This window comes from Varroa destructor, unplaced genomic scaffold, assembly GCF_002443255.2.
Source record: "Varroa destructor unplaced genomic scaffold, Vdes_3.0 BEIS01000002.1, whole genome shotgun sequence".
Classification (NCBI taxonomy): domain Eukaryota; kingdom Metazoa; phylum Arthropoda; class Arachnida; order Mesostigmata; family Varroidae; genus Varroa; species Varroa destructor.
Genome location: NW_019211455.1, coordinates 19,999,596 through 20,019,751, shown reverse-complemented (window position 1 = coordinate 20,019,751; position 20,156 = coordinate 19,999,596). Strand labels below are relative to the sequence as shown.

At 45.0% G+C, this 20,156-nt stretch overlaps 1 protein-coding gene across 4 annotated transcripts in view; it reads right to left on the bottom strand.

Moving 5' to 3' along the window:
• dysf (neuronal PAS domain protein dysfusion) overlaps positions 1-20,156 on the bottom strand; it is a 57,002-nt gene that overhangs the window by 10,979 nt on the left and 25,867 nt on the right. Inside the window, exons 1-3 of one of the 4 annotated variants that reach the window (XM_086978797.1) lie at positions 19,647-19,791; positions 16,220-16,413; positions 7,258-7,409 (exon numbers count right to left, since the gene is read on the bottom strand). In XM_086978797.1, coding sequence (XP_086834923.1) covers positions 7,258-7,409; positions 16,220-16,280 — 213 coding nt within the window. In that variant the 5' untranslated portion in view covers positions 16,281-16,413; positions 19,647-19,791. Of the gene's footprint in view, positions 1-7,257; positions 7,410-16,219; positions 16,414-18,762; positions 19,310-19,646; positions 19,792-20,156 lie in introns of those variants that run through there. The other 3 variants (XM_086978796.1, XM_022789930.2, XM_022789931.2) reach the window with 3 other exon arrangements.

Here is a 20,156-nt window from a genome sequence, read left to right as displayed (position 1 = left end):
ATGTTGTTAGAGTCCTGTGCCCGTTTGCCTATTAAGGGACCGATTCACTACTACACCCGTTTAAGAAACGAACGCAGGCCACATAGCGCAGCGAATAAAAACTTCCACTGTTGTACGTAGTGCACGCAGTAATTTGTGCTATTTTTCAATGTCGCTTTGGTAAATCCCCTCCCCGTAATAAACCGCTTCTGATTTGGACGAACGGATCACAGTGTTTTCTTGTTGTTGAGTTGATTTCTTAGCGATTCAACAGCACTACTTCAAGTTTCAGTTGTCCAAACCGGGCCAAAGAAGAAGGCTTACCCCTGACGCCAGTGTACAGTTCTATGAGAAATACCTACGCCCTCCGGCGATGTATCAACTTTAGCATCTATCTTTGCCGAGCTAGCTTCAATTCGAGCTACCGAATACTGGGTATACGATGTTAACAAACGTCGACAACGAAAACAGCCATTTTAGCCTTGCTTCTGCTATTTTTTTTGCTGCTAGTTTTAGCCGCCGGGGCAAAGAACTCTGGGGTAGGGTGTCCAGACATAGCCGATCCAAAATTCTCGCAGGTCTTCTCCGGTAGCGCAGGTGTGCCTATGTGTCTGGTGCGGCTTGTCGTTCTTCAGCTTTCGCTTTTTTTTGTCTAGTAACCGCCGACTGCCGGGCGCAGATCGCCCAGCCCGTCTACTTCTCAACGACTTCAGCGATCCAAGTTGATTTGCGCTTCGGATTCATCGCTTTCTCTCATCTAACAGAAGCATCGCCAGCGGCGGCGGTGGCGGCGGCGGCGGCGGCGGCGGCGGCGGTGGCGGCGGTGGTGACGACATCGATAGCGGCGATACGTTCAAATTGTATCGAAAGTTGAACTGTTTCTCGGTACGACTCGCTTCTAGTTACGGTTTCGTCGTCCTCGGTCAACTAGTTTGCCCGTCCGACGTTGCTAACGGGACTTGGGATTGTCTTTGTGGGTCAGAATACAAACTGCTCAATAGGCCTGGCAGCTCGTGCACGTGTTGCGCTGTAGGTTTGGCCCAACAGGTTGAATTGGCTACCGGCTGATTCAGGCCGAGTCCACTGGGCCATATGCTGAAGGATCGACTAAGACAGAATAGGTTCAATATGGCGGAGAGAGGGAGCCTCCGGATCCGGGAGCGGCACAGTAGCTTTAATAACGGTGCCTTTCATGTTATAGTTGCGCCGTTATAATAATGATGATAACGTCGATGAAAACCCCTCAAAGGCGGCTACATACCCGTACACCTAATAATGGTAATTTGGATCCACAAGTTTTAGGAGTTAGGATACAGGTAGACAGATGAAATACACATGTCTGTCTTTATTTACCCATTACAATTTTACTTATTGGCAGTTCAATAACAAACAGCGCAGGCCAAATTGCAGAAAGCTAATTTAAGAAACAACGATGTAGAAATAAAACGAGAGAGAAGACAACAAAGTTAGACTATCGCGGCGCCTCATTTTTGTATGGGCGTTAGATGGGCATTGATTTAGGTCAAGGAAAAGTAGAAATTTAATAGTAATAAATCGATGTATGTGTTACGTCTGGCCACAGAACATTATTTTTTTTTTAACTAGCTTTTTACGTCTTAATTCTTTCTCTATTTGTTCCTCATAACGACTAAATAATATTAAAACTGATTAAAAAAGATAAGTATCATCCAAGATATAGTATCTGAAATCAACTTTTATATAATGCAGAAGACCAATTGAACGCTCGACTGCCTAATAACTGAGACTGGCAAATAGAAGTTTCCAAAAAAACACTCAAAGTCTAGTGACAACTAAAACACAGCTTATTCCATAATCTATGTACGCTATCGCGGAGTTTGCGTGACACTGCCTTTTAAACATTTTGATTGTTGGGCAGTAGCACCAACTGTGACCAGTTCGATTTTCATCAAGACAGCAACCGTTTGTTTACGTCACAACCCAGCAGAAGTGGAAACCCACCTCGCCTCGGCAAGACTCGTGAACGAAGAATATCCAGACATAAACAGACCCGTGCATATTTCGTAATTTTTCTTGTCACTTTGCACTATCGTTGCCTATATACACGCATCCTCTTTCTCGATCAAAGAAATTGCTAATCGCGCAGCATCTGGCCAACAGAACCATCTGACGCTAATAGAATTTCAATAAGAACGGTCCAATCCATCAATAACCAATAACATCAGCGACTGATAGAGAGATGAGTGGCCATCGCCTTTGTCGCTGTTACCACCAGAAGCAAAGGTAGCAGCGTGGAAATCATCGAAGTTCACTGCATCGACGCGGTGCCTGTAGGGAAGGTCAGTTTTAAAAATGGACGGGTCTTTTTGGTAGACATATCGAGTCAAGCGTCACCAGCTCCGTATGGCAGGTCAAGCCCGTCTATTCCCGCAACGATACCTTGGTGCGAAGTTGACGCTCGTCGTCGAGCGATTGTTTTATGTTGATGTCAACGCCTAGATACTACTAATGTCGCGATGTGGCTACGCCAGTCAAAGCGGCTGTTCTTGAGCAGCGATGATGATACACATTGCATACTTGCGCGTATATATATATACGCATATATATAGTCATCAATTTTGATCTAATTAACTTCTCTTGATGGATTCTGTAAATCGATCCGCAACCCGTACCGTGTAATGTCATTTGCGTACGAAACCCGGGGATCGGATCGCCGTTCGCATAGACAAGGTTCATCGCGTATTGAGTCTCTGAGCGCCGATCCATTTAAGATAGACAAAATTTCCGCATTCTCCGCACGTTAGGACCATATTATACAAATGTATCTTTTTATCCCCTTTGTCCACTTTTTCAGTGAAGAAACTCGAGACATTTCGCCGCTGGTGGTTTTGACAAAGGCTTTGAAAAGGTTCGAAGACAAAATGTTTTTTGTGTTTTTCTTGCGATTTCCGCAGCTTTTTGGCATTCTTTGAACCGTTCTTCCATTTTTTTTAGTTACTTATTGTGCTTTTGGTATTCTTAGATTTCATGTACTCTATCAATTATCCCAACGTGCTCGAGTCCTCTTCGGGGTAACCGCTCTAAGGCAAACAACCACTATAGCACAGTGCAGTGACGGAAGTCAACTGCAGTTGACCAACGTTAGGTACTATTCTGTGGCCCCGGCGAGGGGGCTGACGATTCTGTTCATGAGTTCATCTTCTCTTATGACTAAAGGCAGACGCACAGTCTTTGGTATTTAGTCTGCTTAGCTCTCGCTGTCGTCTGACCGGCTGGGTCTCTATCCACTAAACCATTATCTCGGTCTCGGCGGCTGCTGTCGTCGTAGCGATGGAATGATTGACCCACGGGGGTGGTGGCGGCAAAGAGTTCCCACAAAGCGAAGCAGCGGAGACGGCAGAAGATGACAGGGAGGGGCAGAATTGAGGGAGACGACGAACAGAGATCTGATGTGAAAGGACGGACGGACGGACGAGCCATCGGCGCCAGTGCCTGTGAACGACGGGGGAAAACCGCCACTTGTGGTCAGCGCTAGAAAGTGCTCACAGTAATAATTTTGACGACAGTCTTAATGCTGTTGTTGCTACTTTTGATGCCGATGATGATGAGCATGCCCGTGAATATGATGCCAATGTTGGTGCTTCTGACGGGCCGATCAATGGTGCATCCGGGTCGCTGCTATCGTCATCATCGCCTTCGTTATAATGCTCGTCGTATAGGAGTAGTTCTCTGACCGTTATCACCTAGGGGCTATGGCTGGCTACCGCTGTTGTTGTTCTTTCGGTTTTGGTTAACGTTGGGGGGTTGGGTTAGCGAGGGTCTGTCTAGGCTGCTGGGCACAGCAGCTCGTTCCTCAGCTGCAGTCAGCGTTAGTTCAACTATGATATGTTGAGTATTCGCTAAACTGCCGTAATATTAAATACTGTACTAGGGCCGAGCATGTAGACCAGACGCACGGTTTGAGCCATCTCCGGTCTGACGATGGACTTTGCACTTGGCGAGGTCGACGGCCAACCAACCAGCAAAGTTCTGTGTCGGCCAGCGGGGAGTTACTGCCCACTGTAGTTCCCTGCTGCATCTTCGCCATGGTCGTCGCCGTCGTCGTCGTCGTCGTCGTCGTCATCACCAATAACAGTGAGAGCAAATGAAAAGGAAAAGGCAGAAAAATAAATAAAGGAAAATTGAGGTCTTCGAAGTTAAATCACTGAGCGCCACTGTGACTCACATATCTCGAAGGCAGCAGTCACGGACCTGGAGCGTAGAGAACAGCGAGACTCCGAGGAAACCAACGGCGTACTACACTGCGGAAAAACCAAACGGTCTATTACCGGCCTACGCAGTGGGAGGTGGCTTTTTTTTTCTGGGCGTTAAAGTATTGGCATGGTTTTGGTGCGAATGCGATTGAACGAGTGACATGGCCTGTCCGGTCCTATATATATTACTTATCGCTTATCGGAGGAAAAATGGCGCTTTGAACGTGTACAATCGGAAGAAAAAATGTGGTAATTTTAGCTGAATAAGATTCTGTTGACTAAGCGTATACTAATGGTCAGTACGAAATTCCTGTATCGGCTCTTATAGGTATGGAGATGAACGTTGACGTGGGTCAGCAAGTAAGTTTGGAGTTTGAGTCTGTACCGGCAGCTCTAATGCATCAATATATCGGGTCACTTATGTATACGACCTTAGTAAATTTCCGTTATCAGTATGGATCAACCTGCCAACCGCGGTTGGACGTCCTTTGTTCGTACATATAGGCGCTGCGCTTTTCCCCCTATCCCCTTTGTCGATTTCAGCCCATATACAGCCCAGTCTTGCCATATTGGATCAACGCTCGCTGCTGCTGCTGCTGCTGCTGATCAACAGTGATGCTTAGTTACCTCTGTTTATCGCGAAAAGGAATTAATGTCATTAAGGGCGCGAACAAGGGCCGCAGCTATCCGCCAGATTATTGACAGAATCACCGATCAGACCAGATTGATTACCACTGTGAAACAGCATACGACAGTGTATCGTCGTTTGCCATACTCTAAGTAGCAGGTGATTCACTAGAATTCCCGTGTGCGGGTCCGTTGCGAATTTTCAACCACAAAGGTAACAGACTTGGCTTTTCGTCAAACATTCCTACCGTCAATGTACTGTGCATTAGGGGACCACCAGCAGCTGCCAGCCATTACTGACCACTCCAACTGAAAAAGCAGTAATCACTTCTTCTTCTTCTTCTTCTTTTTTTTTTTTTTTTTTGTTTTTGTAGAGTCTTCCAGAACGCGCTGGTAACGCTAGTCGGAATAGAAGCCGCGTTTCGTCTGCAACCGTCGATAAATCGCCCGCCGTTGTTTGGCGTTGTTCGCCGTTGAAAACAATATAACGTCGCCTACATCGTTACCATACCGTAGTAATAATCATCGACCGGTGTAATCATTATCATCGTCAGAATGCATGACAGACATAGAAGTCGGCGGATTGTTATGTTCGGAATCGGCAAAAACAGTAGTTCTCTTCGGGGGTTGTTCCACTTCGTAAGTGTGAACTGGCGCCAACTTAGCTCACAACTACTGTTTCAAAAACCCCCAACACCATTCCATAGTAATCGACACACGTGATAACAATCACAATCATGGTACTAGTAGCTATGGTTAATTGATTGTCGTCATCAGCAAAATGAATCAAATCAAGTCACGATTAACCAGCTTGTTCAGTGGGTTGCGGTTACTTTTGCCCATCTGCCCAACTACTGCAAACAGCTCGTGTGTCGAATATTTGCACATATATATGTGTGTGTGTGTGTGTGTGTGCGCGTGTGTGTTATTATTATTTTGTCTATGTATGTAAACATAACCACAGCATTGACTAAATTACGTCGATACACATATAGTAGAAATACAGACAAGTAGGGCGGCACGGGATGTTCTTAAGCACATGGGCGTCTGGGTGAGCGCAAAAGACGCCGGAGTGCCACGGTAGGGAAGTAACGGAACCGCCCTGATAAACTTTCGGCAAACCAAAGAGCCGTTAGGTTACTTGCTGTTCGCTGATTTAGTCATTCTCTTCTGGAGGAGGATCTGGAAGGATCTGGAGCGACTGTTAAGTCGTACAATTGCAATGTCTGTTATTACCGTCCTTGGCCATTGATATCATACGATCATCGACGCGTGACCAAGACGTTGGTCCGGAAACAGTCAGACGCATTGCATCTACTTCTGGATAGCTTAGCTAGCCATATGAAAACAAGTAAACGGACGCAGAACTCGTGCTAGCTCGAAAAAGTGAAAGGACTCTCATTGTTAAGTCGCCCTTTGTCTGTATGGGATGACGCAAATCGTAACGGATCTTTAACGTATTAAAATTATGAATGTACATTCTGCTATTAATCTTACGTCTTATACGTCAAGAGTAGTATGTACCGTTCTTGCATATAGGTTTATGCTGTTCGTTGCGATGAGAGGATAAATTGCTGGATGACTGTCTTCTTTTCGTGGCCAAAATGAACACCTACAGGAGGGATAGCCATTGTCCAAATGTAGCATAGAATACCTCACTTATGATACATATCGGTTATAAATTTGGTTTATGTCTATTTTGATGCTACCGCTGAAAACTTAATCGAATATTTGAATGTACCGTCTAGCACCACTGGGTATTATAGTTTGTTGAGCTAGTATCGTTTCCGGTACAGTTTAATTTCAATAACGGCCAACATGCGAATAGAACGACGAGGTACGCATATAGTTGTGGCATGTAGCATCTGTATTCGCTACCACTCTTTAGGGGCAGAACGAAGTTAACCTGCTTGCCTGAAGGCCCGCAGCAAGCAGTGGCAAAACGTCAACACAACGAACAAGAAAATATACAAGGACGATCCTAGTTAGTCTAAGCTGTATGTTTGTTCTTTATTAGATGGTATACTAGTGATTGTCTACGTAATTACATGTATGTAAAAAGTAATTACATCCCAAGCGATTAGCGCTATTGTTATTAGTGCCATTGTCGGCACAAAACAGTGCACCGGATATTATAATTGTAGTAAGTCGCAGCTCTGTACTACGTATACGTGTACATACACGCTTGGGATACGTGTACAAACAGGCTAGCTAAGTACAGAAAACTATGGAACTGACCATTTCTATACAACCTGCTTACACCCCCAACTATTTTCTCTTACTAACAATACCTGTTTGATATTAGAGTTAGTGTAGAGCAGATAAATGAGTGGTCAGTTGAGTATACATCAAAGTAGAGAAATCTGACGATTCTCTTGTTACTGTCATTGTTATTTATGAAGGGCTTCGCGGTACTTACCATGGAGTGGCCGAGGTACTCAGCTGCATTATCGGAAATGTACAGAAGCTTCCCATTCTGGGTCAGCATCATGATAAACCCGCTGAGAGCCTTGGAAAATCCAAACGGGGGAATTGGCACCTCCGCCCGTGGTCCATCAAACTTGTGAAATACTGCAATAGGTCAAAAACAACAAAAAGCAAACCTCCATGAGCAATGGTAGCCTCTCGTACACAGAACATTCATAATCACGCTTAGTATCTAGATAATTTCAAAACAATCCAAGTACTAATGTACTTGCCAGCCGAAAGCTGCGTGGTGTTCCTTATATATTTCGAAAAATTACTTATAGCCTTGTGAGAGCGCGGATAATCAAACATATTGCGCGTGTGTTAGAGGGCAGTCGAATTTTGTTGTTATTGCTCAATTACTTCTTCATTTTACGGGACCCTCTGTACCCCCTGTCGCTGCTTGATTTAATCCCCCGTAGCAAATCGGACAAGCGTGATCCCTAGACTACCGTAGTTGGCTTTATTCCGTCGCCTATCAATGAGAGTTATTCCGGAGGTGGTTAAAGGAAGTCGAAGAGCATCCGACCGCTATTACCAACTGCCAGCACACACGCTAGCGGGCAAAGAGAGATCAACAATATTCTTCATCGATCTGTTTGGAACGGCTCTGGCAATAAGGTGAGGCGTGCTCCTCATGATAGTTGGAGCTCGCCAAGCTCGACAGCCAGGATGGTTGACGAATCGATCGGCCTATCTAGTCATTGTCGCCCAGAATGAGTCCAAATCGCCAGATCTGATGGAAATAAAATCAGGTCAGACTGATTAGCACATAATCATCACGTATCAGACAGCAACTCACCGTTAGTCCGGTCGGACAAACATCGCAAACGATCAATGTAAAGTACTTAGCCATAGCGTCCATCTACTATGAGAGCTATTCTGATGGACTTTGACTTCACGCTTTTTGTACAAACGTTCCTTTGCTCCTCTTCCAAACAGATGAAGTTGAAATCGTTGTTAGTGCAACAGACGATACAGGCGCAAATGGGTAAAAACATTCAGGACGTTCTTCGAGGAATTTGTCAGGGAATCGGGTACTGGAAAGCGTTTGCGTTTAGAACTAGTAGTATTATACTTAATCGAAAATACCATACAGATAGAACTAATACGTCTTCTGTGAGAACACTTAGCGCCTAATGACAGTTTTTGCTATGATTACTATTATTATTAATATCGGGATCGAATAGCGACAGCCGTTGTATGAACTCTACGTTCCTCGTAGATGAGTTCTAACGAAACTACGTGCTATCTAGCAGTGTTGTATCTAGTGAAGTCGGCTCGTGTTTACCTTTGAGAAGGCGTGCTCATTCGCTCATATAGCGCACAGAAATACGCGTCGCGAGCTGCCCAACGCTACTCTGTGACTTTTCCGAATTTAACTTGAAAGCAAGTTCAGCTGCTGTGTCTGAACCCGAGTCCCAAGCCTACATTTGGATATAGTTTGTTCTGTGATGAACTACCCCCGTTACAAGGTTTCACCAATCCTTGCTGTTGTCCTACTATTGTACTTTAGTTACCGTTCTCTCGTTATTCTGCTTAATGAAACCTTCTTCATCGTTCGACTCACCCTATTAGCTTACTGCATTATCCCGTTACCCTGTTACCTGCAATATTGTTTCAGTAATCTTATTACCCTACTCGGGTGACTTTGACCCATATGTTTCATCATCGCGTGCTCGTCACCCTATATCCCCATCGCATGTGCCAGTTAGTCTGTAACCTATTGCAGTTCAGTCGTGACAATCGTATCTTTAAAAGATCAGTGTTTTTCAGAAATTTCCATTTGCTAGGCAGAACATGATACAAAATAAATTCTCGTGCTGGGATCTAAATTTGGGCCTATTGTTTGGGCCTGAAATGGAAAAAAGGCAACTTTCATATTTGGATTTTTCTATACAAACATTGCTCAACGAAGTCGTTTTTGAGTTCTGTGGGGAAGTTTTTTGATAATCTCTACCATAAAGAAGAATCTTTTCAGGAGATGTCGCTTCTTCTAAAAGCTGACTATTGCTAACTGTGTGTAAACAATGCGCGTTCGTACTCCATCTCACCAAACCAGTGCGGAGCTAATCAGGTACGGTGTCGTGCTTAAACATACTGGACATGTTCGAGAGGTATAAACGAACCGAAAAAAAAATAAATTTTTCTGCAGCAGTAATGACAGCCGCAGTTCTAACAACGGCATCAAAGACAATGCTGGTAAGCTTATTGTAGCAAAAGCACTTACCAACGAGGCAGACCACCCTACTTGAAACTGCTGACTATCGACGAACAAGCGATGACCACAAAAACTGACGCAGTCACAGCCATCATCAGATGTTTTTCCACGTGACTTCTGCCAGCGTCTTCAATCGCAGTAACAGAAACTGTTCTCTAAATTATAATACCTCAGTACTACAAAAAGGTAGTTGTAGATAAACTGCGAAGAAGAGCAGCGGGTTGTACAAGCGGATTCGAAACCCTATTAAGTGGCCGGTTGGCGAAAAACCGTTAAAAGTGCGCATCGCTAATGCTAATGCCGGTCAAAAACGTCTAAGCAAACTTCTTCTGATGGAATTCGCCGTTATCGTCAAAAGATGAGCTGTTCTATTCTTTTCCATTGTTAGCTTAAGACTTCCCAGCCACGATACACATATATTTATCAACGATCAACATTTCACTGTGCACGCTTTGCAGCCGCCGTACAGCAGATGTGGCCTATTGAGACTGAGATAGGGAAATCCTTGCTTTATTTAACATGTATATATATATATACATGTTGCATTTCTTCGATGCTGCAAATAATCGGTGTGGTTAGTTGAACTTGACAAGCCAATCCAACGAAAATTGCTAGCAATGCCACATTAAGAAGAAGCTTCTCTTCTGTACGGTATCCATGGCTACGAGCGAAGAAGGTCAAGAGTGCTCCGACTGGCGGCTTGTGAAGAAGTTCCACAGTCGTCTCGGGTCCGACCGGACGTAGTTGCTACACTGTACCGTACGCAAAACGAAAGCAAACGTTTCCTCGTATTATCTGAGTCAGTCTATGGCTGTGGTCCTGTCAAACGTTTATGTAAGCGCATGTGGTCCAATGTTGCGGTAAATAATTTGGCGTGAATAATCAACAAATTGTTGTTGATGTTGTTTCCTACGACTGGAACCGTTTCGAAGCCGCGTAAAACATCTTCAATTGCTGATCGTAGATAAGGTCACGGCGACACATGGAGATCGAGAAGCATCACTGATAGCAATCCAGATTTTTGGCAACAACAACAACAACACAACGCGGTTGGTTGATTAATCGACCTTTTGCGAACAGTGAGAAGCGTCCTTTCAGACGCAGGACAACATGTTGAAGATCGAGTCGTCCAACAATCGAGGGAAGTACCTGATACGAAAATGCCAAAGCTGAAGCTGTAACGTTGAATCATTTGACAGAGTCAACACAGGCAAAACGTTGCTTAACATAATAAGCGTATTGAAATGCGTTTTACTCTAGTAGCAAATGGCAAATAGGCGCAGAGAATGTATGATTTAAGTCACCGTATTCAACCAACTAGATGTTCTCAATGTAAGAAGTAGTTGATCGTCGGCTAATCGTTGGTTTTCCTGTCTGCTTTCGGGGGCCACCCTCGGCTCCTATAGGGGCCGATTACAAATTTCAAGTCCTTACGCGGTAATTGATCGGCAACATTGACTATAGAATAAATTGTCGACTACGGCTACCAGCTGGCAGCGTTATTTAGGACCGTTATCTTGAAAATGGTTTCTATCGGCCTATACGGCATAATGGTTAACTGAAATCCACGTACCTATGTATGAGTGTAATCTCGACAATCTTCTCTGCGATCGTTACCCATGACCTTTGTCGCTCACCTTTGATTTAGCCTTCATTGAGGTAGTCGCGCGAATTTGCCCTCCTCTATGGGTGCCGCCTTCTCGGAGGCCAGTAACGAAGGCATTGACAGCATCAACGATCGCAGCAGCAGCAGCAGCAGCAAAAGCAACAGAATCGGCAAATAAATCTCATTAAATTCTGCGCGAATTAATCACCACTATGAGGGTCGATTCCCTCTGCTTAATTACCTAATCAGTGAAGCCAGTCGTGTTTCTTCTCAGACGCGACAATTCAGCGACGCTATCGGAACTCGCGCGGGCGAATTTAGATGTTCGGCTACTTTTAGAGAGTTTGCCACCAAATGAGAGACTGCAGACGGACTAACACGATAACATACATAGGTTCTTATCTTGTTGGTCCTATCATCGCAGGTTTCTCGCCGTCTCGTTAGCTATCCGCCCCACCGACATGTCCAGCATAATGACGCCTACATCCAACGCTTCGGGATAAATTACCAATGTGCAGATCGTTACATTATACGCGTCCTGCGATTGGCCTGTAGCTATTTTCTACGTATGCGCGGTAGTATTAGCTGCTGGAGCAATGTACGACTGGATATAATAAACGAGGCACTCTATGAAATCAAACTTATTATCTGAAAAAGGTTTGACTGTTGCTGTCTATTGTGCGAAACTGACTACGAAGTTGCTGAAGTGAGGGCTACGAACGACGAAGAATCGCTTTTCGCTCTTCTGTTCCAGCTTCTACTCCGATAATCGCTAACGGCCTCTAGACGATTTCTGCATTGCTGCCGGTTCTCTACGGAGAAGTTGTATTGTAACAGTGGCAGATGCCTCAGTATATTGTCTCGTAACAGCCAGTAATGACCCGATGAGAGGTATTCGGCTCTCTTCATTCGACCGACCGTCGCTGGCTTCTACGGCGAAGAGATACTCTTGGACACTCAGTTGTGGCCGGTGGCCAAATCGAACGCTGAGCGGATTGAGCGGCAACGCATCGATGTTCGAACACCAGCAGAATTATCGTCATCATGAACAGCGGGAAAAACGATGGCACAATCAAGAACCCCGGAGAACCATATCGGTCTTAGACACTTCGGCTAGCTCTGACCTCTATAAACTACAGCTGACCCCGACGGCCGCATATCGGCCACAGTACAGACAGATTGACTCATAGAGAAGCAGAAACAGCGGTTCGACACTTCGCTAACATTGTCGATACATCCTCGTACATAAATATATCTACCATAAATAGTTGTCGGTGCTGGATTACGGGTATCATAGCAGGGGCGGACAAAATCACTATATGAACGGTCAATTTTTAGCTGATTTGGTACTTGTAAATGTTCGAAACCGAGTAAAGCCAATGGGTACTCGTATTTCGGATTTTTCGCTGTCTAGATGCAACTAGAAGCGTCAAATTGTGCTATACTCAGATGGTCTGATCACTATGATCGAGCCTGCGTACTCGTTTGTCGTAGACGTGGCTATTGGTTGGTCATTGCTCGCAGTGGACGAGGTGACCTTAGATCTGGAACAAAAGGTAGAATACAGAAGGACGAATCAAAGACCTCCGTCGATCGACTTGATCGATATTGTTGAAGTATGTATTTGTGACCAATTTGACTGTTGTAAACAAATGCATAGAGCATCTTTCTAAATTGTGCGAGGGACTGTGTGCAGATGTGTCCATCATCTGCATCGGACGTCGCCGGATTTTCTAATAGCAAAAACATGAAAAATCATGCTTCGGCGCCTGTGTCCTGAGCACATTAGTGGCTGTACAAACTTTCGTCAACAGTTCTACTTTTCGATTAATCATACAAAACTATTTATGATGGTGTGGCATGTATGTCGTTGCTGCTGCTGCTGCTGTTTTCCGGCAACAGCCGATACAGCCAGGCAGGTCGCCACTGCAGCGAACTCAATAGAATTTAGATACAGGACAGCGGGCCGGAGAGATACAATTCAGGCAAGCTAGCCAATTGGAACGGTACAGCGAACGCTGGTCCTTGATCACCATGGCGACGCCAGAAGACAGCTCCACCTGTTATTGTGGCTGCAGCTATCATTGCGGCCATAGCAACACCGGTGGTCATAGAGATCATGGAAGCGCTCACATGATCATCAGCCGCAGCAACAGCAGCCAAAGCAACATAGTAATCAATCATTTCTGATTACGGCCTTCCGAACGCGGTAGCTCAGGCCATGTAAACGTAGAACCGTGCGACAGCCGTCGCGTCTGCGAACGATACCATAGCTTACTACTACCCATAAACAATACGTAATCCGCATTTTGCTCCCACGAAAAAATGAAGACGCGCACAATGGCCGAGAGGAAAAGGCATCTGCAGGAGTAGCAGCGACGAGTGGTGCAAAGCAACGAAAGACATAATGCTGCAGTTACGTTTCGTCTGCTACGACAGCAAGAACCAATTGCACCTAGAGCGAAACAACGAGGACAGATACGAAATTGACATCGTTGCCGTCGCAAGCGTCGATGCTGGCGCCTGCAGTGCAATAAACCAGTGTCGGACACGTAGCTAACGAAAGACAGCCCAGCGACACACATGCCGTCCGTTGTCGCGTTCTGGTTCGCCGGCGAAGGATCTTTTCGAAAAAGAAAGCCGAAAAATAATGCAGAAACCATTGCAGTGAGAGACCCCTAGACGGGCGGTAGAAGGCTTGTAACAAAGGCTCAAAACGAATACGAGAACAAACGAAAGAAAGAAAATAGAAACTGAAAAAGATAGTTCTATTACATTATTGGTGTGTGTATTGCGGTGCTGTTGTTGTTGTTGTTGTTGCTACCGCTGGGCAGGTAGTTCCGACCGGCGCGTTTATCTCAATTTGCATTCTCGTTCTTGACAAGACCGATTGCGACTGTAGCATCAGGCACAGATTTAGCAACGCGAGTCTCAGACGCCGTTCCTTCTGTTGTTGTCTGTACAGACCGATGTTGTTGTCAAGGTGTTGTTCGCGGCGCTAGTCTTCATCATCGGCGGGGATGGACGACGTTGTTCGTTGTAGCGGTAGAGTGCAGTAGCAGCCGTCGTATTACGTCGATGCATTACAGTCCGATCCGGCCATCGTGAAGCCTAACGGCAAGAGCAGCAGCAGAAGAAACAGCGGCCGTGGTAAGGGCCTAAACTAGTGGTCAGGTAGCCCGTGTCATCAAATGAAAGCCAGCAGCCGCTGTAACAACGGCGCCAGGCAACGGCAGTGCCGTGGGGAAGTCATGGCGTAGGTCTGTGCAGTAAGGCGGCTGGAACGTACATTTCTGATAGGCGTTCAAAGGAACATCCAGACCGCGTGGGTATACAAGGACGATCGAGTACTTGTGGTGATACTGTTATCTGCCGATGTGTTGACTCTGTTAACGGGACATTATACGATAAGGTCGACGCGAACTCCGAGGAGGAAACCGGTTTAATCTATGGTTATTTGTATTATTACCGTCGCTACCTATAATAATGGTAAACACTAGATGAATTTAACAAGGCACCAAGCTGAGATGCACTAAGGAATACAGGACGTACCACATATGGCAGTCAATGGCAAGAAACGAAAAATCAGAGTAAAGGAATAAAATTCTATGCATACTAATACCGCATATAGATAATCGTTAAAATCGGATTTGTAGCAGACTTATATAGCAGTTGAATAGAACCCATCGTCTCAAGCTCTTACTTTGGCGACTTAGAAGTTTTCAGCCTCTCTCTTCAAGTCCGTAGTACCTATAGCAGTTTGAAGCTTCCGACGAATTTGAAACTGGTTGCTAGTCTATCGAGCTTTTGGTCAGCGCTGCTTTAACCAACGCCAGCAGAAACGCTTAAGGAACGACTGGCAAATATCCCAATCTGTCAGGTCGTCATTCACAAAAGTTAAAGTTCCAGGCTACGTGAGTGATTCTTTAGTTTTCTATCAGAGAATGGCCAAGTCATAAACAAATGTTGTACTATCGGTATACACGCTGGGCGTTTATAGTAAGGCAACAAAGTAGCGGCAATAAACAGCATCGTTAACGTACGTGACATAAACCCAACGAACAGAGGATTTTTTTGCTCACCACCTTTCACCGTCACTGGCAGTGACTAAGTGCTGAATGGAAACTATTTTGCAAGTTTTTTTTTAGCTACCGATCATGCCTTCCGCCAGGATAGGCTCTAAATGTGGGTCGCGAACCTTAATCGCCTGTTATCTCACCTGTTAAAAGCTTTCGTTCGAATTCAGAAATACATATACTACCCCTCGTTTACAATGCAAGCGTCGCTTTGCTAAATTCTAACCGCCGATTGTTTAAATATCGCACTGGTCGATTCGAAGACGAAATAGTACTTTTACGTCACACGATATTGGAAGATAAGATAGTTAGCGTCACATTTACACACATCAGTATTTTTACACAATATATTTATTTATATTAGTCGAGCTCGGTGCTATTGTATTTAGACAAGGTTGCTGTGGCTAGAATTGATGATCGTCTGCTGTCATCGATCAGCCGTTCCTGGTGGCGGTTTACGCAAAAAGACGCATGCTTCGTTGTCAAGAGAAGCACACCCCAGCCAAATAAAGTCACGTAACGGCAAACGTTTTTCACGTTTCGTTACGTGATACGAACTAAAGAAGGTTGACGCATCGATAAGCAGAGGTCGAAAGCTAACTTTTACAATGCTGCCGGAATTGCAAATGGTTATTAATTAGCTTATTACTAACTGTTCTTTTAAGACTCGTAGAGAATCAACTAGCAGACGACCGCAGGCTGTTACGTCGTCCGCACTAATGACCGTCATAAATACTTGTATATAGAAGCAAAGATAATATGATCAATAGATAATTAATTAGATATGAAAAAGCGATTTAAACCATCTATAGAACTATCAGAAGAATAATAACAAGGGCTCAAAATTGTTTGTTTAATAGGTGAAGTAGAAGAATGTTTAGACCAGATCGAATATTGGGATAGAGTCTTTCGTGACATCGTGCAATCTACTATAATCGATCAAAGTTTAAATTGTCCTTAGGTGAATTACGCTAACCTAGTGTCAGATCGTTGTCAGAACTGTTGAGCTTACTTTGTTTGAAGTAGTTGATAAAGTAATTGGATTTGCGAACGAAAACGCAGACGAGAGCCATCAACTGAAGTTGCGACAATCTCTGACGCGTTGACGACGGCAGAGGCAGAAGGTCCCTAAGGTTGGCCACTTCACTGTTGATTAGATCTCGGCGGGCTTTTGATGCCCCTTTGGTCGACTTGGTCGCCTCGAAACTGAAAGGACGCATATAGCAGACAATGAGATAAAGATGAAAGTCATAAACAAGCAACGAATGTCTTATAGTAAAGTCTACGTATACATTTGAAGTCATCTGCTCTCTGGAATCACGTAATAACCAAGTTGATAGACAGAGAACGAGTATATTTTTCGCTATTAGAATCCAATCATCGAAGCATTCTGCTAGTGACTCTTCGAAAAGCCGTCCGTGTACGGCACAAACACACCGGTTCTTCAGGGTGCAGAAATGGAAGATAAAAACATACGGCATTTCAGGCTGACACGTAACACAGCGCCATTCAGGTTCGGTAGACGCCAACTATGCACAACCAAGTTGTTTTTGTTCTTACTTGACAAAAACGTTTGCTGTCATAATGATGACAGTAATAATAACAATAATAATTGAGGCAGTCAGTAATTACTGGGATGCTCCGATGCACAATAGTGATCCTTTATGACGTTTTTATATTCCGTTTTATACCTCTCCCGTTTTTTTGTGTTATCGGATCGCCTGCAGCTGCTGCCACCAAAGCAACCATCGCCTCCGAAAGAGACGGACGACCTCGACCGATGTCGATGCCCCTTCTGTGTGTGGCTCACAATGCGTCCGTTCTTTCAACTACGCTTATTCGTGTAAAGTCATATCATCAAGCCTGCTACCCCCGCCGTCCAGAAACATTGCCCTCTCAAATCTCCGCTTTCCCCCCCCCCCCCCCCCGTTCACATGCGCGTTTTAAACGAAACAAGCAAACGACAATACTAAAAACGTTGTACTACTAGTAGCGGTACTATTTTCTTGTACGCAATTATCGTAGTTATCGAAGAGTACTAGCGTCATACTCTTCAATTTCCAGATATCACTTGACAATATCTGCATGATGATGTCCATGCCAGAGCCATTATTATAGTTCCTCAACTCTTCGTTGTTGCTGTTATTGCGTGCATTTCACCGTGCCGATGTCGTTGTTTGTTGCTAATAACTTTTTTGTTCTCTGAGCATCGCTTATAATGAAAAACATGCCCTTGATAAATTCGGTTGCGAGCGGAGAGGAAGCGTTAAGGTGGCAGACGTTGACGACAATGTGAAATTACCGTCACCAGGGCCATTATTTTGATGGTTTGGCCAATTTTGATGGTGCTTGTAGCTGGTTCCACCGATTGGACGGCATGTGTATGCGTTAGTCCTGGCGCGGCCTGCAGGCAGCTGCGCTATCAGACGTATAGCTCGGATCGCCATCGATCCACCTACAAGCTACCATTAACAGTAATATGGTGTAGTAGTGAGTTGATGCGGCTCGGATTCCCTACGCGTCCATACATTGGAGGAAAGAAAGGCAGGGAGGAAAATAAGCAAGCTACACCTCCTAGTAATTCTGCTGTATTTGGCAACGGATATTACAACAACAAGAGAGCTAAGTGATCGATCAATGAACGCACTTATAGTCGATAGCGTATGCGACAGTGCGGGCCCGAAAGAAGCGAGACAGCCGACCAACAAAATACGATTTGATTGACGTATAACTGAGTGAAGTTTAATAATATTGTGTGATGCTGACTGTAGGTAGCTCGATCTGGCCGAGGCTCAAAGCGACGGTCTCGCTGGCTGATAATTTTTCGCTGCAGGCAAACCTGAACGCTTACGGCAACTAACTTGTTCTATGCTGATTCTGCTATTAATGAAATCAGCGCAGAAATGTTTAGAAACTTCTTGAGTTGTACCGTCGGCGCTATGGGACAGTATCTAGACACTGATGTTCAAATTATGAGTAAGAGCATCCTTTAAACTAAAGAACGGGGTCACAAAGGAAACGGCGGAAAACATAGGAGTGGCAAAAAATCTACAATAGAGGCTTCCGTGAATTTCGAAAACAACCACCGCTTTAATATCTTACACCTACCAGGAGTATTTTCAGTGATACTAAGTGCCTATCTGCGTCTACGGGTAAGACGCACAAGCTAACCGGAAAAAGCTACATTCTGCTCTACTTCACAATGGTAAGGGCCGTCTTCGCTCCTTAGTTTTACGCTGATGCTGCTCCTCACGATACTGCTGGCTATGCTTCGTCTATTTACTGCTTGGCTGGCACCACCACATATCGTCATTGAAGCGGACGTCGTACGGCAGCCCAAAGCATAACAGATCCTTAATAGATAGATTCCTTCGAGCCCGAGCACTCTCAGGTCCCGCCTCTGCGATAATTTTATGTAACAGCCCCTTTAAGAGCTCCGCATCAACGCATCGAGCACCGGTAACGCGTAACGTTTTGTTCTGTAGTTCTATATTAGGAATGTTCCTCCTCTGCGGCATTATCCAGCAACTGGTCGCTGAAGATACGGGCCCTTACCAGGAGGCGACGCGCGAACATCCAGCAACATCGCAGGCAGGTCTCGGCGGCGAGTCAGGCGTATGGAAGCAGAAAGAGAAAAAAGAGTGAAAAAAACCGCCGAAAAAGAAAACGAGTAGAGCACACAGAAGAGATACAGAAGACAAACGGACAGAAAGGCGAAGGAAAAAAACGTAAACGTAGTACGCTTTTGTTGTGCCCGGACGCCCTGGCTCGCTGCAACGATCGGCTCGTTTCTCTCCGACCGTACCTCCCCCAGCAGCTGGCGGGGGTTGGTCGGCGTAGCAGTCAGCCGAACGGCCACTACTGAGCAAAAAGCACTCCTGAACTACTTGTAGCAAAAACTTCTGCAACAGCGATTTGGCCGATTGGACGGGGCTGAACGCCCGCAGCGGCGGTAACAACAATAACAACGATAACGAACACATTCGACTGCTCAAATCAGCGAAAAGAACCGCTTGGAAGAAGATGGCTACTCGGTGGAGGAAATAGGTAAAAATAAATGGTGCCAACAGCAACTGCAGGGCCCACAAAAAAATATTGTTTCGGGCGACGGCAATGCTAGCTAGCATGTGTTAGAGCTGGCAAGCAATAACGTAAAGAACAACAGGCATAAGGAAGAGCACCTATAAGCTAGTTAAATGGAGTAGAGTATTTGGCAGGGTCGGAATCGTAATGCATTGCATTATATTTAAATTAAGCGCTAAGTGCCTTTATACACACATATATATATATATACACACGCGAAATACTCGTGCCTGTGTGCCAGCTCGAGGCGTCGGGCATCACTGGTCCATCCGGTAACATACAAGCGCATGTAAAGGAGATAAGTAACTAAGAGGTAACAGGTAAGTTAGAGATATATGGTGCAATGAATACCCTACCATTATGATGAAGGATCGTGTAAATCTTTCTGTCGTCCGTTTTCATTCTGTCATTTGACAGAAGACACAGAAAAGGGTAAGATCACTGAAAAACGCCTTCGCTTGTCCATGCCGTCTGGTGAGGCAGCGTGTTCTCTGATTTCTGGACTCGTTGCGTCTTCTGCTATTTCTTGCATTTCATATTTGTCTACTGGATTTTTCTCCTTTTTCGTCTTCTTCGTGTTTCCTGTTTCGCATGAAAGCGAATAGGGACAGTGAATAGGAAAGGGGCGGAGGGGGAGTAAATAAAGATGGCACTGGATGATATGACAACAACAACTACGCCACACGGCGTGGTCACAGCATCGGCCGCTTGGGAGCAGATACAATCTTCCCCTCTTCGCTTTGGAAATGCAAAACTGACTCAGAAAAATAGGCAAGCTGGCCATCGGACGCACTCAAAGACAGGCAGCACGAGGGTGTCGTAAGGCAAAGTACCAACTCTACGCAGAAACAAGAATCGCTATAAAT